Consider the following 19,113-nt stretch of genomic DNA (forward strand, 5'->3'; position numbering starts at 1 on the left):
AGCTCCCTTAGGTTAAAGGCCTTCTGTTGAAAATTAACAGGCCTATTAGGAGTGTCTTGGTTTGTTCAGCCTGGAGAAGAGAAGACTGAGGGGAGACCTCATTGCAGTTACAACTTCCTCAACAGGGAAAGAGGAGGGGCAGGCACTGATGTCCTCTCTGTAGTGACAGTGACAGGACCCAAGAGAATGGCTTGAAGTTATGTCAGGAGAGGTTTAAGTTGGATATCAAGGAAAGGATTTTCATCCAGAGGGTGGTTGGGTACTGAAACAGGCTCCCGTGGGAAGCAGTCACAGCACCAGCCTAAGAGAGTTCAGGAAGCATTTGAACAGTGCTCTCAGGCACGTGGTGTTACTCATGGAATTGTCCTGTGCAGGGCTAGGATTTGGACTTGATGATCGTATCCAACTCAGGATATGCTATGATTCTAGAGTACCTGAAAATAAGGGTAGTTGGAAGATTTGTTCATTTTAAGTGATACATCATTTATGCAAATAATCTTTTCCATCCAAAATGGAATTTCAGTAGTAGTCATGAAGCTTTAAAATCAAACCCTACATTTGACATATTAGAAGAAATTACAAATTCCACAATGCATAATATTATTTTTCTAATGTATCACTGGCCCATACTGAAAAACAATCTATTATATAGATTTTGCATTCAATTTTTTTTGTCAAAAACTACACAGCACATAAAAAGTTAATAGCACTAGGGAGTTCTGTGATTAATATGAAAACAAATGGTATATTAAAAAATTTCTTTTGTTCTTTATTCACAATGATGAAAATGCTAGGATTTAACCTTTAAGGGTTAAAGAGTTTAATCAATGTCAATGTCTGATCTTCTGAAGGCAATAAAGAACAGTCTGTCTAGCGATACCCAATAGAACATCACTTTGTCAAGCCACAAAGCACCCAAAAGCTTGTCAAGTAAGTTACCAGAAACCTCTTTGTGGTTAGAACTCAGCTCCTTCCTGCTTGACCTATTATTTGATATTTGACCACTTGGTTGCAAGACACTTGCTCTTTCCAGCTGAAATGTCACTGGGGCATCTTGTCAGCTCCCCGACATCTCGGCCTGACATACAATTTTACTTTTGTGTGCTACAAGGCAGAAAATGCAGGGCAATGGCCTTGCTTTAAATTCTGTCAGCATCAAAGATGGGCGTCACTCTTGGGTCCTACCAACAACAACAAAAAAGGAGTCTATTTGAAGGTCAAAACAGCCATTACTTTTTAGTCTTTCAGCTTAAACTAAATACATTACCTGCAACACTGGTTTGGGAACTGTCCTTATAAAGTATATAAACATATCATCAGAAATCCTCTCTCCACAATTGTTCTTCTTTCTTATGAAATGCAGACCTGATAAAAGGGTGAGTTTTCAGCGCCTGCAGGGACCAGATTCAGTGGTTAACTTAACTTGTTCAAATAGGCAAGTGGTATCATGTAGCTTTACAAGGAGCAACCTGACCTTCTCACATTGACCAGCAGTGACATTATTGTGCAGGAAGAGAAGCAGTCACATCATTTCTGTTTTGCACAACCTGCTTAAAGTTTGCAACTAAATGCTTGTCTTCAGTTGAGCTGACAAGAGAAAAGAGGGGGCTCAGTGAACCATGGCAGGGCTGCCATGAAATGACAGGAATCATTGGCATACATTTCAAATAGCTCTCTCAATCCTATTAAAGTATTGCAGTCCTGCTTTAAAATAGACAAGTATGAAACAACTTTGATAGATAGAGACTAAAATGGCTTATTGATTTTTTTTTAAGACTGAGGAAAATTACCCAAAATGTGTCATTCTTTAACATTTAAAAATATACTACATAAAAAATGAACAACTGCAATAAATAAAAGTTTAAAGAAATAACTGCTTCAGTATGCAAAACTGACAGGTGCAGAAATGTGAACATACAAATGCACATTTTCATAAAACTGTAAAATTAATGTCAAAAAATAAAAACGCTGAGCTACAATTCAAAGATAGCAAAAAAATTACACTTTAATTGCATCATTTTACATTAATATAATTTTTCCCTTCTAGAAGATTATTGATACTAAGAATCTGAAAATCCATTTTCCATTGTTCTTCTGGGATTGGATGTGACATCCAGACTGAAGAAACAGATTGAAGACAGTCTCTGTTTTGCATAACACTGTAGGATGTGTCAGGTTCAGCTTGCAATGGCAAAAAGTCTATGATAGAACTCTGGTCAGGATGAATTTCTAGCTTGGAGCCACACTGATGTTTGAACTACCTCTTGTTTCCTGGAATGAGAAATAAAAAAATTTAAAAAACAATGCAAAAAGAGAATTTATATTTACTGTTAAATTCCTTTCACAAAGGGTATGTATATGAAGTATTTGCAAGTGTTTGCTTCTTGTTTTAAACACTTATTTTGGTACCTGAGAACCAATAGTCATATTTAACAGAAAGAAACAAAGGATATTTTCTCAGGTATTCTGCCCAAGTAAATGTTAGAAAAAAATAACCTACTGTATTTGAAGTGCTACAAATACTTATAGAGAACTTTTACTCCCTCTTCATTATGATTACCAGATTTCTTTTTTATCAAATAAACACACTTTTTCCAGTATCGCTGTCACTGTTACTAGGAAACACATGCCATGGTAACTATGGAATGTATTTGGGGGTTTTTTTTTAATATATTTTATCATCAATTGAAATCAAACACTTAATACTCTCCAAATGTTAGCCTGTAAGAAAATGGTCAGAAAATACACACTGAATTCACATTGATGGGAACATGATTCATATTTCAATTAGTCTCAACATTCAGTCAAACAGATAATTCAACATTAAAGAACTTCCAGCACCAAAACATCAGGCACCGTACTTTGAAAGATTATGGATAATACCAGTATATCAATACTAACAATTCTTCAAAAAATGGTAAAGAAAGACATTCTGTATTCCCCTAAACAAAGAAAAGAAAACTCAATGTCATGTAGTTCTTCTGTCCTTTACCAATGCACTACACAGTGAGAAAATAACAAAAATTTCATCAGGTCTTATAATATGTGAAAGCATCACATGCAAACCATAATTATGGAATAAAAGAATTAACACACTGAATGGTCATTTCAGTATCTTTGAGGTTCAGAACACTCTCTCTTCAGCATTTAAGGAAAAGTATAAATGCATATATAAACACACACACATTGAGACATAAACCCATATCTACAGACACGCAAACTAATATATATCTGGAGAGGCTGAAGGGTGTGTGTATATTCATATTTCAACAAATCCAGTCTCAAGCATATGTATAAAGACACATTAGTGAAAGATTCCCCTTTCCTCTGTTACCATTGCTGAAGAAAAATCAGTTGTTGCCTCTAAGACCTACTTCAACAGGTCCCTTTGATTATGAACTCTTGATTTGCAGCCACTGTAAACTACTAGGTTATGTTAGACCTTCATTAAGAACTCATACAGTAGCAAATTTAGATGACTGTTTCAAGTACATAATTAAAATGAGGTAGTTCCCTGAGTTTTCCTATATTTTAGGTCTGCCGAGGATGAGATAACCAGCAGGACTAGCAAGTAAGATCTGTAACACTAGTTTTTCAGTCCTTCTGGGCTCAACTCTCTACCAAACGAGAACCACTAAAAAGCCAATGCACAAATAAGATCTCAGAGTACCAGCAGACCTGAAATGAGATCTCAGTGAAGGCTAATACACCAATTAACAGCCTCTTTTTTGCACACTATACTCAGCTGACCACACAAAAAATCATCTTTAAAATAAGAATCATTCATTAAAACCATTACAACAGTATTGAAATACACAAACAACTTGTGATGTTCTAAAAAAACTTCCATGTGTAAAAAAGAATAAATCAATAAGCTTCAAGCTACAAATGGGTTTCACTCTGCATAACAAATATTGAGGACAAATTTAAACATATTGGTTTGTACTGCTTTCAACACCTCAATTTATCAGCATACCACAATGAATGAAAAATCTCATGCTATGATTACACTCACATATTACTATTTTCCAAGCAGTAGTGAGGGTTTTTTTAAAATATGGCATCAAAATCCCAGGAAAGAGATAAGAAATCAGATTTCCTTTGAGAGTTGCAAAAAAAAAAATTATGAAACTTAATGATTGGCAGCAAGTCAATAGACTATGTTACACTAAAAGCTTCACTCCTGGGGAAAAAAAAAGCTCTGGTTTAGTTATCTAGAGCCTGTGCTGTACTTCTTACAAAGAACAGAATTCTAATCACTGAACAGAAGGGAAATCAGATTTAATAGCAATGTTATTGATGTAAAAACCAATTTTTGTTTTGATCCAATATCTTTATATACTCTCATGATGAATAAAAAAAATAGTATTCTATAGGTTAGAAGAAAAAATACTCAGAACTGTTATAATATTCATTTTCTGAACACATACCTTTACAGAGGAATTTTAAAAGCAGTTATAATTTCCCCAACAGACCTCTTTCATCATTACTGTATTTAAACACCTTTCTAAAAAATGTTTTAAATTGACAAACTCAAATGACTATGCCAGAGCTGTGGTGATAATCCATCATATAAATACGCATTTAGGTAATTTTTAAAAGAGGAATTATTTATCTGAAATAAGATGTTTGTTCGGCACCTTTATTTACCCTGTAAGCCACACATGACTCTATCTGAACTGTTGTACTTCACTAGGTAAATAGATATCTAGGACACATACATCTAGCAAAAACATGCTTTCAAAATATTTATGTAATATAGTAATTGGTCATGTCCTATGCACGTGTTTCAAAGTTGATCACCTAACTTTATAAAACATGTTTTCTTGAAGACAAAATATGAAAAGTTACTCTATATTATGGAATAGTCGCTTTCTAAACTTTAGTTAACTCAAATTTTTTATTAGGCATGGACAAGATTTTCAAAGCAGTTATTCTTAATTGTTGCTCTGTGACTAACCTCCAGTCAAATTTAAGATCTAGTTTAAAGGTTGTGTCATGACATATGAGCTGTTTTACCACAGTTAAAATTCATTTATAGTGGGTTGCTTTATTATGATGATATTGTGATGGAATATTTTGATACCATCATTTATTATATCCTTATATTATGTTTTTATTGTAATGTCAAGCTACCAAAAAGCATCATGCTGTGATCAAAGATGCCCATTTTGCTTTTGTATATCCATATTTGTGGAATAATATGCACAGCTGGACACTTGATATTAGAAGACTATGCATGTGTTGTGACAGTGGTACAGATAATTACATAAGGAAATAAACAGTATACTTGTAACAGTTTATCTTCAGTTGTAGGAGAAAAATCTACAGCTGAAGCTGCAAAATTACTCAGAACAGTTTCAGCCTTCAAAATCTACACGAAGGTAATTTTACTGGAGAATTTTCACAGCTGTTCAATTTCCCTCAGCTACATATGTTACTACAAAAAGTTCTTCCACTTCTCAGGTTTTCCACCTGAGAATTTTTGTCACTTCAAACCGCTTTCAAATTCTCAGTTTCAAAACACAGTAGCCCAAACTTCTCTACTGATTTCTTCTGACATGTAACATGCTACCTTATTAAAAAATATATTGTTAGAAAATCAGAATAATAAATAGTGATAAGATTTTTGTGCATTAAGGCTTCTGGGTTATGCATGCAATAACAACCGGCTTCAACTGAGGTAAAAAAGCCATGAAACTGCTTAGAAGCAGAAGAGACCAAATCAGAGACAAAAGGGCATGAAGATTAATACTGAATACAAGTTATGACAATTCCCTACCTGTGTGATGGTGTAGGTGTAATAACAAGTTCAGTGTTATATCTCAATGTAAATAAAACAAAATTGTTTAATTACAAGGCCAAAATGTGATCTGTAATTTGCCAGAATACAGGACACTTAGGTGTGTGAGGATGCCTGCTAGTAAACAGAAATGCAGAGGGAGAAGTCACTTTAGTTTCTTCAGAATTCTAGCAACCCCTAAAATCTCTGGAAAGGCAGTAGTACAGTTTCTCAAGAGTAGGAAGAATTTTAGGTTAAGCACAGATGCAGGGAATGGTGGGGGAAAGTGAGAAACAGTCAATATATTTCTCCACAATTGATTTCTGATACTCATTCTTCTCAGCCCAACTCCAGAACATACAAATACCCAGTAATACCAGTAGACAGCAAATCAAATGGCCAGTAATATTCCTTTCAGCTTCCCTCACCTATGATATCCTTGCAGCTTGCATCATTTCACTGGTGCAATATCAATTCCACTAAGTGTTAAAAAAAGAACCACCATCTTCAATAACCATTTTGCAGCACTTATGTGGAAACCCTATTTCCCTATAGAGAAAGATATACATTTTCAGATCATTCACAATCTCCTACTCAGATTGCTACTTCCAAAAGTGAGTTGCCTTTTGCCAGGTAATGCCAAGGGACTTCTAGTATGCTGCACCTTTTTTTTTTTCTTTCTGTTAAAAGTAGCTCCAAGAGCCATTTCTTACTTTCTTACTTATTTGAAATAATCAAATGCTACAAATGGGTATTTAAAATGGAGAGTATTACTTGTGGATGGGTGTCAATGTAACACAGTGTTAGTTACAAATTTTTGCAAAGCAGGAATTGTATGACCAAAATTGGAAAGTTTGCTTCCTGTGTCAGTGATCTTGCAATTCTGTATGCTTAGGCAGTAAGACTAAATTGGTGATCTGACACAATGCAAGAAAATGGTAATATTTGGTATAAATTTTAATTGGCAGCACTCCTGCCTGGATTGTGCAGACAATTTGCTATCAGAGAATAATTCAGTGGGCTGCCAGCTCATTCCATACTAAGACAGAAAGTTAGACACACAACACACTTTGGATGCTGCTAGCCAGCAATACTAATGGCTCTTTTCATTATCAAGAATTCCCTCTTCCACTTTCAGTTTTTAAACAAATATGAGTCTGTAATATAGGGAAATTACAATTTTTTTCTTACTTTCCTAAAGCTCTTGCATTTAATTCATTCAGTGAAATCACACTCTGGAGGCTCAATTAAAAACAATTAAGAGAAAGATTTCATTATAAATTGCATTTTTTTAAAAAAAGAAAATTATGTTTCATTCAAATGCATTTAAAACTGGTATGCCTGAAGAACACACAGGATTGGATGGATTATCATGCCAGCTAACACTTTATCTTCCATGTTTTGTTGGCTTAAAGACAAATAACTTGGTTCTGCATTGCTAATTTTGATGTTTTCTAAAGGTTTTGGCCAAATTCCACACACAGCCTATACTGTAAGCCTTTGTTCCAGATCCTTCATTGGGACCAGGGAAGTTTCCCAGTTTTAGGTCAAATTCTCTGTACAGCACTGTTAATACCAAAACAATAGACAAACAAAGCTGTGCTCTTTTTTTCATAGTGAAATTATTGGTCTGTTTTGATTTCAATCAAAGTTTCCAAATTCTTGAGTACTTACTACTTTTAGAGCTTTTACTACTTTAGAACTTTAGGTTTTGCCCATAAAGCCTACCACTATCTTTCCACTTTCTCATGAGTGGAAGCAATTTCTGCTTATTTATTTATTTGTTTTGAATTTGGGTGTCCAACCCAAATGACTAATGCTTTACTTTGTGCTGCATGCTGCAAAAAACACTGAAAGGTACACTAAACTTCTATTATGACACCACTCTATGTTTCACAGCAGTGTGTAAGATCATCCCTGCCTTTAACTGATGACTCTCTTCCTTCCAAGGAAGGCTTTCCTACTATATCACTTTTCCCCCAGCTTCTCATTGCCTTATATTGGTATGTCATTCATGGTTCCCTCTCAGCACTCCCTTTCTAGCAAGAAGGGGAGAAGGGGACTACAATCAGGTACTAAAAGACCAACACCATGGTAAGGCACCACCAGCCCACAAAGTAGCCCCCCCCACTACTTAGCCTTTTCTTCTGGGAGAACAGTTAAAGTGTTTTCCACTTGTTAAAGTGTCAGACTTCATATTCTCATGAGATATGTATTCAGCCATCATACCAGTTCCTATCCAGTGTGACTGTCTGACGTAAGCCTTCAAAGTTTCATCTGAGTTGCATGTATACTGCTGCTCTAGCAGAAAAAGGAAAGAAGTATATTTACATTCATTTTGCCAAACATTAGCATCTTCTGTCCAATCATTTGAATGCAGAAGTGTTAGGAGAAAACAGCTTAGAGAACAAGGGTTGACACATACAGTGTGAAATCTTAAGGTGCTTGAATGCAATGAGGGAGAAAGTGAGACAGAACCACATTTCATCTCCCTAACTGTGCTACAGTCCACATGAACTTTGTGACAGGTCTCTGTCTCTCAGCCACACTTCACTAGCTTCTGCTGACATTCAGCTGTCAGACAGCAACCCTTTACCATGCCCCTAACATGCTCTACAGCTTCACCCAATTAACTCGCTTTCACTTGACATTGCAGCAAAAAGCTTCATAATAGGTGGTCAAGGTGCACGGTGTCTGCTTGCCCTCTAACTGCTCACGCACAGCAAAATGCTACCTTCCTTTTTGTCTGTTTGTGATGAACTGGCGCAACTACAATTTAGGCATTCTGCTACTAAATGGAACAAGGATAGTGAACCTTTGCCAGCAGTGCATTTATCTCTTACCAAAAACTATCTGAGAGATAATAATCACAGCAATTTTGGCAAAAAAGGAAATTACAACGATCCAGTGAAATACTTCAATCATTTTATACTTAACAAAAATATACTGTAACAGCAATTTTGTTTCAAGGGGAAAGAGGGGAAAAACTAATTTAAGTGCTACAATAATAGCACTTAACAACATAGAGGAGGAAGGTCTGCAAACAATGAAAGTGTCTTTATGACTCAGATTTCTTGCATTAAAAAATCTTTATGTATGCATAAGATTAGTTTTTCCTATGCATTTCTGCCAAATACGCAATATTTTAGGAGTATTTTTAGAAATATGGATCTATATAGTTAATAAAACAAATTATCTATTAAAGATATGGAAATCAACATTTTAGGATTCACTTCATAGCTTGTAGAAAAATAACATTAAACACACAACTCACCATTACTTTGCTGACAGATGCCTTGAGAATATTTCAATTTGCTCAGTAGTTGTGTCAAGTATATTTCTATATAAATATATGGAGTAGGTCAGAAAGTCCCTTAAAAAGTCAGTATGTATGTAATAAGTACGCTCAAGTGCTCTGTGAGGAAGAGGGTGGAAGAGTCTGGATTGAGCACTGGTGTCTGGATAGTGAAATTATGAAAGCCACTACAGCCACTATAGCACCACAGTTTCTACTGCCCTTATGGGTTTCAACTACCACAATTCCAGCAAGACAGGGCTCAAAAGACAAACTGCATAGCCCTTTAAGATTCTAGTTTGCTAAATACAGCAAGCTCACGTAGATTATGTATTCATGTAGGTTATGTATTCTATTTTCTTTCCAAGCATATCTACAGGGAAAAATCTCCTTGCAGTTCTCCTTGAAAGGGCATTTTTTCCACTCAAGAATTTTTACAAAAAGAAGCAGACATCAAGACTGTAGAAAGTAGAAGCTCAAGAGAAGTCCTAAGCATGAAGTAAGGAAAACAACAAAGGAAATACATTGATTACGATGTAAAGCAGACTCCTCTCATGACAGGAATTTATGGGAAGAACATAGAACCAAACTGTTTTTATGAGAGGTGGTGAAAAGCAGCAAATCATGAAGAATTGGAACTCACCTCTGGAAGAGGCTGCTAATGCAGAAGTGGATAGTTTTGCAGCAATGAAAAAAATATAGAGAACACCTCAATCAGATTGCATGCAGGAAAATGGCATTACTCAGAATTTAAATGAAGTGTCAGGGACATGCATGACCTCATAGTGAATAATATTACTGTAGATCTTGTAAGTGAATAAATATTATTTTGGTTCACTAGGTATTGAGATTATAATCTGGTGTTGTTTGTAATCCTGAAATGACAAGAGAAATGCTGATGTCGAGATATGACAGCCTTTACTATCCACGACTGAGGAGTAGATCAAAGTTCACTCTTTGGAGACAATGGAACTAGGACCATAAACTGGATACAGACATGGTTTATGCAACATATCTGCACCTATTTGAAAAGCAGACTGATTGGAATCTCATACATAAGATACAAACACTTGCATTTTGAGTCAGAACACCTGCACAGTTGCATTAGCCTACAGGCTAATCTGAATCTCAGTTAATCTAAATAACTGTTATTAAACTGAGTAGTCTCTTTAAAAAGATCCTCTAGTGATGGAGCAAAGAATGACTGACTTATACCACATGTTTAGAAGTAAACTAGTGTTACTGGCAATTTAATTTTCTCAGAATGGAGGTTTATTATTAAAATCATCAAGGTATTAGAAGAACAAAGGATTCCATCCTTTTAGCACTGGCCAATGCATGTAGATTTTCTGGATAGCCCACTGCAGATGCGTAGGCTTCTACCTCCTTGCCAAAATCCTGATAAGGCTCCACCCCACTCCACCATAAATTAGGTTATAGACAAATTCACCAGGAAGAGGTACCTTTGACTCCCTGTAGGTTTAGTATAGTTTTCTAAGTTTTGTTTGCTTATTCAAGGCAAGTACTTTAATGTTCATTGATCCCCAGTAAAATCTAGCTGAGGTAACTTCAGGAGGGAATTATTCCTTCTCCCACAGATTACATGCAATATATGAAGCAGTGTATCTTCAATAGAGTTCCAAAGGGCAGTTTTATAACAGTAATGGTCAGGGAAAACAGTAGGCTTTCCAGCAATATTGCTTAAGAAGTATAAGTTGATATCTGACTAGCCTAGGAAAAATAATTTAGGCTCTGTTTCAGTTGATGGCTAATACATAGGTCTTCTGTAAATTCAAGATCCAAATTACATTAACTGGGCAAGGAATCAAGCTTATCAGTTATAAACAACTTGAGTGTGGGTGAGCTAGGTTTACTGTCTCTGTTGGTTTTGGCCAAATCTATATATACAATTACATTTCAGACTGAAATTAAGTTTAAAAAAATCTAATAATTACTTGAAGAGTACTTTTTATACTTACTAGATTCCTGAGAAAAGACTCCAAGAATTGTTCTTAGCTCAAGTACAAGATAATATCTTTCTGTGAGGCTGAATATGCAGCTCACATGAGTCCACTAGACAAATGAAACTAGTATTTCCTGCATACCAATCATATTTTAGATGAATAAACATTAAAAAAAATGCTAATGGAATTTCATCCTTTCCTATATATTTAAGCCAAATCTATGTTCTGAAAGCAAAGTTAAAAGCAACAAAAAAAACCCAAACAAACAAAAACAGACATGACCACCACATGCTACAAACAAACAAATAAAAGTAGCCCAAAACTCAGAAATCATCAACACATACAACCCTCCAAACTTTCATCAGATATGTAAAACTTCTACCAGAAGAGTCATGAAGAACATAGAGGAAGATTTAGGAAACTGTTTTTCAGCCTTTTGGTTTGTAAAACCAGAAAGGTGTAATACAATTTTAAAAACTAGGTTTTCTAAAACAACCCAACAAAACCCCCAAAACAGGGATGTTTCAGTAATTTGGTGTGCCTTGTACATTCCAGAATTATACCTTCAATTCCTTTACTCAGAGCTCCCATTGAGATTACAGTCTTCTAAAACATCCCATATTTAAAGCACAGAAAACTTCAGTAAGTTATTAAATTAAATTCAAAATACTTAAAGCAACAGGATGTTTTGACATACACAAATTAAAACTAAATTATATGACTTGATGTGTCAGGAAACTCCACAAAGCCCTGGTTAAGTTACAATGTTTAATGCTCAGACTCCCAAAAGAATGCAACAGATTTAACAGACCTTGTGAAAGGAAACTTGACGTCACACAGGATCTGAAAGACTAACAGGCCCCTGACCATAAGCATATAAGCACCATACAAGATGATCCTTCTCTGATCAAAGGAGACCCTTAGTATAACAAAAGCTGAAAAATTAGTGAATTTTTATTTTATTATTGTGGTTCTGGCCTTCAGAAACTGTATGCGTCAAATCATCTTCATCACCTAGCTAGGATAGAAGTCTTTCAAAGTACTGCTGAATATAGAAATTTAAGAGAGGCAAGTATTGCAATGTCAGCTTTGTGGCAACATTTACTGAGTCAGCTATGAGTTTATGGGCAAACTTCAGTTGAGACCCAGATCCAAAGGTGTGGTGTCTTAAATCAGTGTGGCTTTAAGAGTTCTATAGGCTTCTCTGAAAATAGGAATTCCTTTAGGAATTCAAGGAGTTACACCATCTGAAAAGGATGAAATGGAATCATTGCATCTTCATAATGTCACTGCTTTCCTAATATCACATGTATCGGGGAAACTCTGCTGATGATTAAACACACTATTTGTGACCATATTTTTAGTGCATTTTATTATTCACTGTTCATTTTAAAGGTACCCTCCCTTCCACAAGGAAGGAAAAAAAAAAAAAAAAAAAGGGCGTGAATTGATTGCTTGAGCAAAAGAGGCTCCTATCTTTTCAAAAGGTGGCATTTCTAAAACAATTCAAAAAACTCCCCAAATTCTTGTAAAATAGGGAAGTGAAATTACAATTTAAGAACCACATTTCTTTCTAAATCCCTTTCTTTAACTGAACTGTTAAATAAATTGAAGAGAAAAAATGTTATTTGAATAATCAAGGTCATTATTATAATAACATCCTTTTAGCTGACAGTTAAGCTTTTTACCCTGTGGAGTACCCATTTCCCATTTTAAAAATTTGTTCAATGTTTAGTTTATTCAACAGGTTAAACTACTTCATAGACTTCAGTCTCTGGAGAAAATAGGTCCTCACCATGATCAACTATAAAAACTGTGCCTTCTTTACATAATGTGGGTTTCACAGCATTCAATTAATATTTTTTTTAATTTAAATAACTTAGAAACAACAATAAACAAACAAATAAATAAATCATAAAACCCTGATGGGTAAATATTAAACAGTGTGTCTTAATTATGTAAGACTCAACAAAAAGAAAGATGAAGATGTAACTTGCTGTCTGCATTCCCTTAAATCATACCAACATTACAAGAATAAAATTATGTGTTAAGAACAATATTATGCTTTGTGCATAATTGAATTTCCTATCTCTGCAAGTTGTATTCTCTAATATGTTTCAAAGGTTTGGTTTTTCTTCATTTGTCACATGAACTTTTATGCTTAAAGTACAAAATGCAAGCAAATGGAAGTAGGCAAATATATTTATTTTTTCAAGAAATACGTTACTCTGCTGCAAACATGTCACGGAAAGGAATAAAAAGGTTTTTTTCACAGTTGAAAAGGATGGAAACATGCACAATTATAGGAGGAAGCAGAGGAGAAGAGCATTAACAAGCCAATAGGAAAACAATCTGATTTCATAAATTCTAGAAAGGTGCAAAATAAAGTTGACTGCTGTGGTTTGCAGATATCCTTCTTTACCCTGCTTACTATCTCCCTTTGGCCTAAAGAGGATCCACCCTCCCCTGTGTGGACTATTGAGGTTAGTTTTGACAGTAAAATCTGCTGGGGACAATAGAGACAATAGAGACTTGTGCTCCCATGACCTTACCCCCAGTACAGACTGCACCAGAAGCAGAAGCTAAGAGGAGACAGAGCATCAGAGACAGTTATCTTCTGTGGAGGGAACATTGACTGCTAGTCAGCAACAAATGATCTGGTGGTGGGACTATGATTGCCTCTGCCATCCAGAGGGGAACACAAACCTCTTAACACAAGATTTCCCTTTACAAAACTTAAAAGAGAGTGCGTGTGAGAGTGTGTGTGTGTGTGAGTGTGGGTGTGGGTGTGTGGTGTGTGTGTACCTATATATGGGTTTTTTTAAAATTTTTATTTTTGTTAGTGGGTGCATGTAATATTAGCCATGCTATGTTACAAGCTCATGCTGCACGTACACACATTTCTGAGGCTAGCTGAGAAAGAGACAGGCTCCTGGCAACACTGCCCTAGCTCAAACACTAATCTTTTTTTCCCCTGTGATCTAGGCAGTGACCTACTAGTATAAAGTAAACAAGAACAGCAAAAAGACAACAAAAATGGTCTTTCTATTATCTATCATCCTGATCAAGTGAACTGCAATCCACAGGGTGCATCTACACATCTTGTACTCTTTATCAAAGTTAATATCTGAAGATCAGCACTGAATTTTCTCCTTATAAACAGTGCTTTAAATATTTAGCTTGAAACATAAAACCAAACAGGTGTGAAAACAAGAAAATTATTCACAACAGTATAAGTTACAGGACCTAAATTTAAAATGTCAAGAGAATATCAGAAAGATGACAGACTGGATTGCATGGATTCACTCACCATTTAAGCATCCATGCTAGACTCATTCAGGCACAGCTATGCTTTAATCCCCTCCAAAATTTTCTCAGCGAATTCAGAGTCTCAGAACAAACAGGCATTCCCTTTATGTTTAACCCACAGTTTAGCAGGGAATAATAGAAGCTTCCTGGCTCTCTTTCTTGAAATAACTTCTTCAAAAGGAAGGAGGATGCACCTTCTGGCCTGAGTAAAAGTCCTTGAGTCCAGAAAGAAGTGAATTTGTCTGCCTTTGTAGAGAATATTCCTTTTCTTCTATAAAGACAGTAAAATTGTGTCCTTGGCTCTGTTCTTTTGTAAAAACTTTTTCCCAGGGTTAAATGTCCTGGTCTGTAATATCCAGTTCTCAAAATAACAGCCTGTCTAGCACTCCCAATACTTTCATTTCTACTGCAGCATTAACAATATATGCAATAATATACAAATGTTTCTTTTAATTTGATGTCCTGGAAATGTTCCTTTGATAGGTGTGGGAAGAAGGCAAAAGAAACAGCAATGTGTAGCCAACAGGAAGCAAATGTATGTGGCTGATTAATAAAACTCATTGTGTATTACCAATGAAGCACATTTCAAAAGACTAGTGCAAAGGTATCTAATAAGGAAAAAGCCATCACATGGTTGTCTCCTGACTTACAGTTGCCCTCCACAGCAACTGGGGCATTTCTGAAACATTCTTTTTCAGGAAACCCCACCTAGTATTTGCAAAGAAAATAGAAGACTAGCTCATTCCAGTATTCCTTCTTTGAAAACTGAATGAAAAAAAGTGTAGGCATATGCCTTGCTTTCCACTAATCTGCTGCAGGCAGAGAATGAATGCAGGATGATTTTTTACAGGACAAACTTGAACCACACTTTAGACTTGCTTCCTTATCCAAATCATTAGTTTCTCCAAATTAATTTCCAATTAGTTGCTCCTAAAGGTACTACTGTTGCACTGTTCTGCATTTAGGGTAAGAGATGAATACAGCTTAAGCTTGCAAGTGTCTTGTTTTCAGTCCTGGGAACTGAGGATTCTTGTTTGTGAGCTGGTAGTTCCAGTACCTCACTAGGAACATATTTCTAATGCCATAGAAATGCAAACCATGAAGGAAAAAAAACAAAAGGAGATTACCTTCCTGAAAACATGACCCTCCTTTTTTGTGACTTAGCCAATGACTTGAAAGATTTGTTTTGTGCTTAACAGCAGAACAAACCTGTGGTCATTTAGGAAGTTCATGGTTTCCATTAAACCACACAGCATGGACATTTGGAATTTCATAGCAACAGTGAAGTGAGAATGTAGATCTTACTTTTCCAAAGTACTGACCTCTGCTGAGAGTTAACACCCACACACATTCTCTCACATTCCTTAGCCAATTCATGTCATTAAGGAGAGCTGAAGAACAGACCAAACAAAGAAAAAAATACCAAAACAAACTAAAACAGAAAATAAAATCACACAAAAACCAAACTAACTCCACTTAAGCCTCTTTCTTAAGCACTTGAAAGTAAAATGCTAAAAGTGGAAATGTAATGTTTAAATGCAGCACTCTTTCTGTCCATGTACAGTGTTTACAGTATTAACCCTCAACTGAAAAACTGAATTATTTGAAACCACCTAATTACCTAAACATTTACCTCTCTGCAGGTGTAAATACATGGGCCTAATAAGCCTTCCCACTGTGAAAGCAGTTATTTAAATTATATTAAAATATTAAAAACTATTTAATGAGCTTTTTTCCCCTAAAGTAAATTGAGTGTGTGCCTTAAGCTGCTTCAGGCAAAGGAAGTTTCAAACATATTGGTTTTGAAACTAGCCATTATTTCCCATGTTGCAAAAATGGCAATTTTATTTCCCGACAGCAAATGAAACTGTCAGGAAAATTTAGATGCAATAAAATTGGGTGGTTAAGCCAACATGCTGGATTTGGAATAAAACTGAATTAAAGGAATTAAAATTAAGCATTATGTCAGTCAAACTTTAGAAAAATCTATTTGAAATAGGGGAGGGGGATGTGTTGGGGTAGGGTTTTGTTTGCAAAAGTTAGGTTTTGGACTTGGTGAAGTCCACCGTAGCTATGTATTTTATGTCCATCAACTGTGTCACATTTGAAATTTGCGCAATGAAAAATATTTTGCATAAAATGTGTTGCTTCTGGCAACATTTCTGCCTAAATAAAAAGTTGTCAGGCAGTGTGTGACTTTAGTGGTACAGAGTTTTAAAATGGTGGCTTCAGTCCAAGGCTAGCTAATAACGGCTGACATGCACTGGAATCTTGAGGCCTAAATCAACATTGTTTTCACAGCTGTAATTAAGCCACCTAATCAGAAGCACATTTTGACGGGACAGTTTCTGGAAGCCAGACATTACAATTTCTTATGCCTGGAGCGCAGTGGCTCATGAGAGGTCCTCATTTAATTTCAGTTTTTTTTTTTTTTAAAAGGCTGTAAAATGAAAAGAGTATAAAAAAAAAGCAGTGTATGGCTGTTGAAATGAAGCAGGCCTATGTGTTCATGCCTTGACCAGCCCTGCATCCCACCCTGCTTCGGCTCTCTGCCGAGTCCCCAGGTCTCAAGTGGCAGCTACACACAGTGAGATTAAGGGCTTCTGCCAAAGTCAACAGATGAGCTGGTCTGAACTGGCTCTCTGTGTGTTCTGATTGTAAATTGTGCTGGTGATGATTAGAGAACTCTAACACAGGATGTCAACTCTTAAAACTGTCCAGAGAAAATATTTTTTTTTTTTTTAAAGTTCAGGAAACTTTTTTAAACTTCTTTTGTGGCTTGGTACATAGTGTTGTGTCTATAACTTTCAGATGATTCAAACATGAATTCACACAAATCAAGCAACTATATTATTTAAAAAATACACTGTTACTTGCTCTCACTGGGCATACTTCCCTCATTTAGGAATGTTTACATAGCAGTGCTGCTGCAGAATGCAACTCCCTGACTAGTACAATACAGCAGTCTTGTGCTTCTTCCACCTGCCAGGTGGAAGACAGCCACAAAACTCAGACTATCAACTACTTTTGTTGTATGATTATCAGTTTGGGACATTGTCATACCTGCTTCAACAGCTATACTGCCTTGTTTATTTTCTGGAGCACAGCTACATTGGTAACTGTAACATAAACTTTCAACCCCAGAGGCCACTGTAAAACTATCAATATGAAGGCACAAGTCACTGGGGTCTGATTACATTAGGTTCTGCACTTTAATTACATATGGATTCTATTAACTGAACCTTTTGCCTTATAGGCAACATTTTAATCAAATTACTGTAATTTTCAAATATAACAGTCTCACAAGTTTAAAGTTCACATACCTAGAATATTGAGTATCAAAAAATTTTTGCATAGAAAAGGAAGCATTCTTTACAAAATACCAAATGTTGATTACTGTAACTGCTTTTTACAATGTTACCTTAAGTTGCAGAATGTGATTTATAATATAGGTTGTTGTTGTTAGTAGTAGTAGTATAGTAGCATTAGTATTATTCTAAACTATATCATTTATACTGTTGGTTTCAACCATTATTTGTGTAAGCGATACCAGGTGACCAAGGGATCATTTGCATTAGGATATGTGCATTCCTTGGCTACGCAGTAAGGCTGGCAAGTTGTTATAAATGAGTAATGGGATGATTGCCTCTCACGATTAAGAGATGAATATTGTGTGTATGTCAAGAGAAGCTTTATTGATGTATAGTTAAGTTATTGTGGTTTGTTGTTTGTTCTCCCTATAGTGCCCTTTCACACCCTCTGTATTGCTGGCACTGGACAGCCTGGGTTGTGCAGAACACGTGGAGAGAAGGTGTGTACTTGAGCCCCTTGCATGGGGCAGTTGGGAATGGGGAAAGGGGGACAACGCCATGACAACACCTGACCTGCAATCAAGTTACAAGAAAGTCTCCACCAACAGACAGTGAAGAAGAGCTGACTGACGGACTTTAGGAGGGGTCAGCATTGTCTGATGCAACCCTCAGGGGTATAAAAAAGTGAAGCAGCCATTTTTACAGATGAATTTGTGGCAGATGGTCACCAACTCCCAGCATGCTGTCCTTTTTCCTTATTCAGTCCTTTGCTGTATTTTGTTAAGGTTTAATAAACCTTAACAAAGGTGAGAGTCATTTCTCACAAAGTGATGCCAAATTACTTAAAGTCAGGAAAGAAATGCAAATATTTCAATAAAAACAGAATTTCAGGAAGATATTACGGGTGGATTCAGCCTTACAGAGACATTAAACTTAGTAAATCTTATGAACAGTTTTCTATTTTCACTTTTCTGATACTTCCACACTTTCATGTCTATGACCATCTCAACAGTCAGGAAATTTTCCGTGTGGGCCTGTCATATTTTTCTTTATTTACTACCACTTCAGGAACATTCACACGTTCTGCAGCAACTAAACACTGGTAAGTAACAATACTGAGTAAAGTTATGATTATTGAGGTCCATATTTACTGAATTCTGCCCAAGACTGTTTCCAGGAAAACACATCAGCTCAGAGAGTAACAATGAAAATAGCAAGTCTAATTACTTTTTGTAAGGCAATTTAAGAATCAGTATCTCCAAATCTTTCACAAAACAAATTCAAATGTGCATAAGACTATGTGAGGTAGTGAAAAAGGCAAGGAGACTGTTGGTGACACCAAGGTCAGTGCAGAAGGAGGGGAGGAGGTGGTCCAGGCACCAGAGCTGAGATTCCTCTGCAGGCCATGGTGAGACCATGGTGAAGCAGCTCTGCCCCTGCAGCCCTTGGGGA

General features: G+C 36.1%; 1 protein-coding gene across 3 annotated transcripts in view; it reads right to left on the reverse strand.

The window, feature by feature from the left end:
- Positions 1 to 1,979: 1,979 nt before the first annotated feature.
- The window catches only part of CCDC171 (coiled-coil domain containing 171), a 159,956-nt gene continuing 142,822 nt past the window's right edge, over positions 1,980 to 19,113 (reverse strand). For all 3 annotated transcript variants that reach the window (XM_054004235.1, XM_054004233.1, XM_054004232.1), the window contains one exon: positions 1,980 to 2,271. In XM_054004235.1, coding sequence (XP_053860210.1) covers positions 2,230 to 2,271 — 42 coding nt within the window. In that variant the 3' untranslated portion in view covers positions 1,980 to 2,229. The remainder of the gene's footprint in view (positions 2,272 to 19,113) is intronic.

The sequence above is a fragment of the Vidua macroura genome, chromosome Z (assembly GCF_024509145.1).
Source record: "Vidua macroura isolate BioBank_ID:100142 chromosome Z, ASM2450914v1, whole genome shotgun sequence".
Taxonomy (NCBI): domain Eukaryota; kingdom Metazoa; phylum Chordata; class Aves; order Passeriformes; family Viduidae; genus Vidua; species Vidua macroura.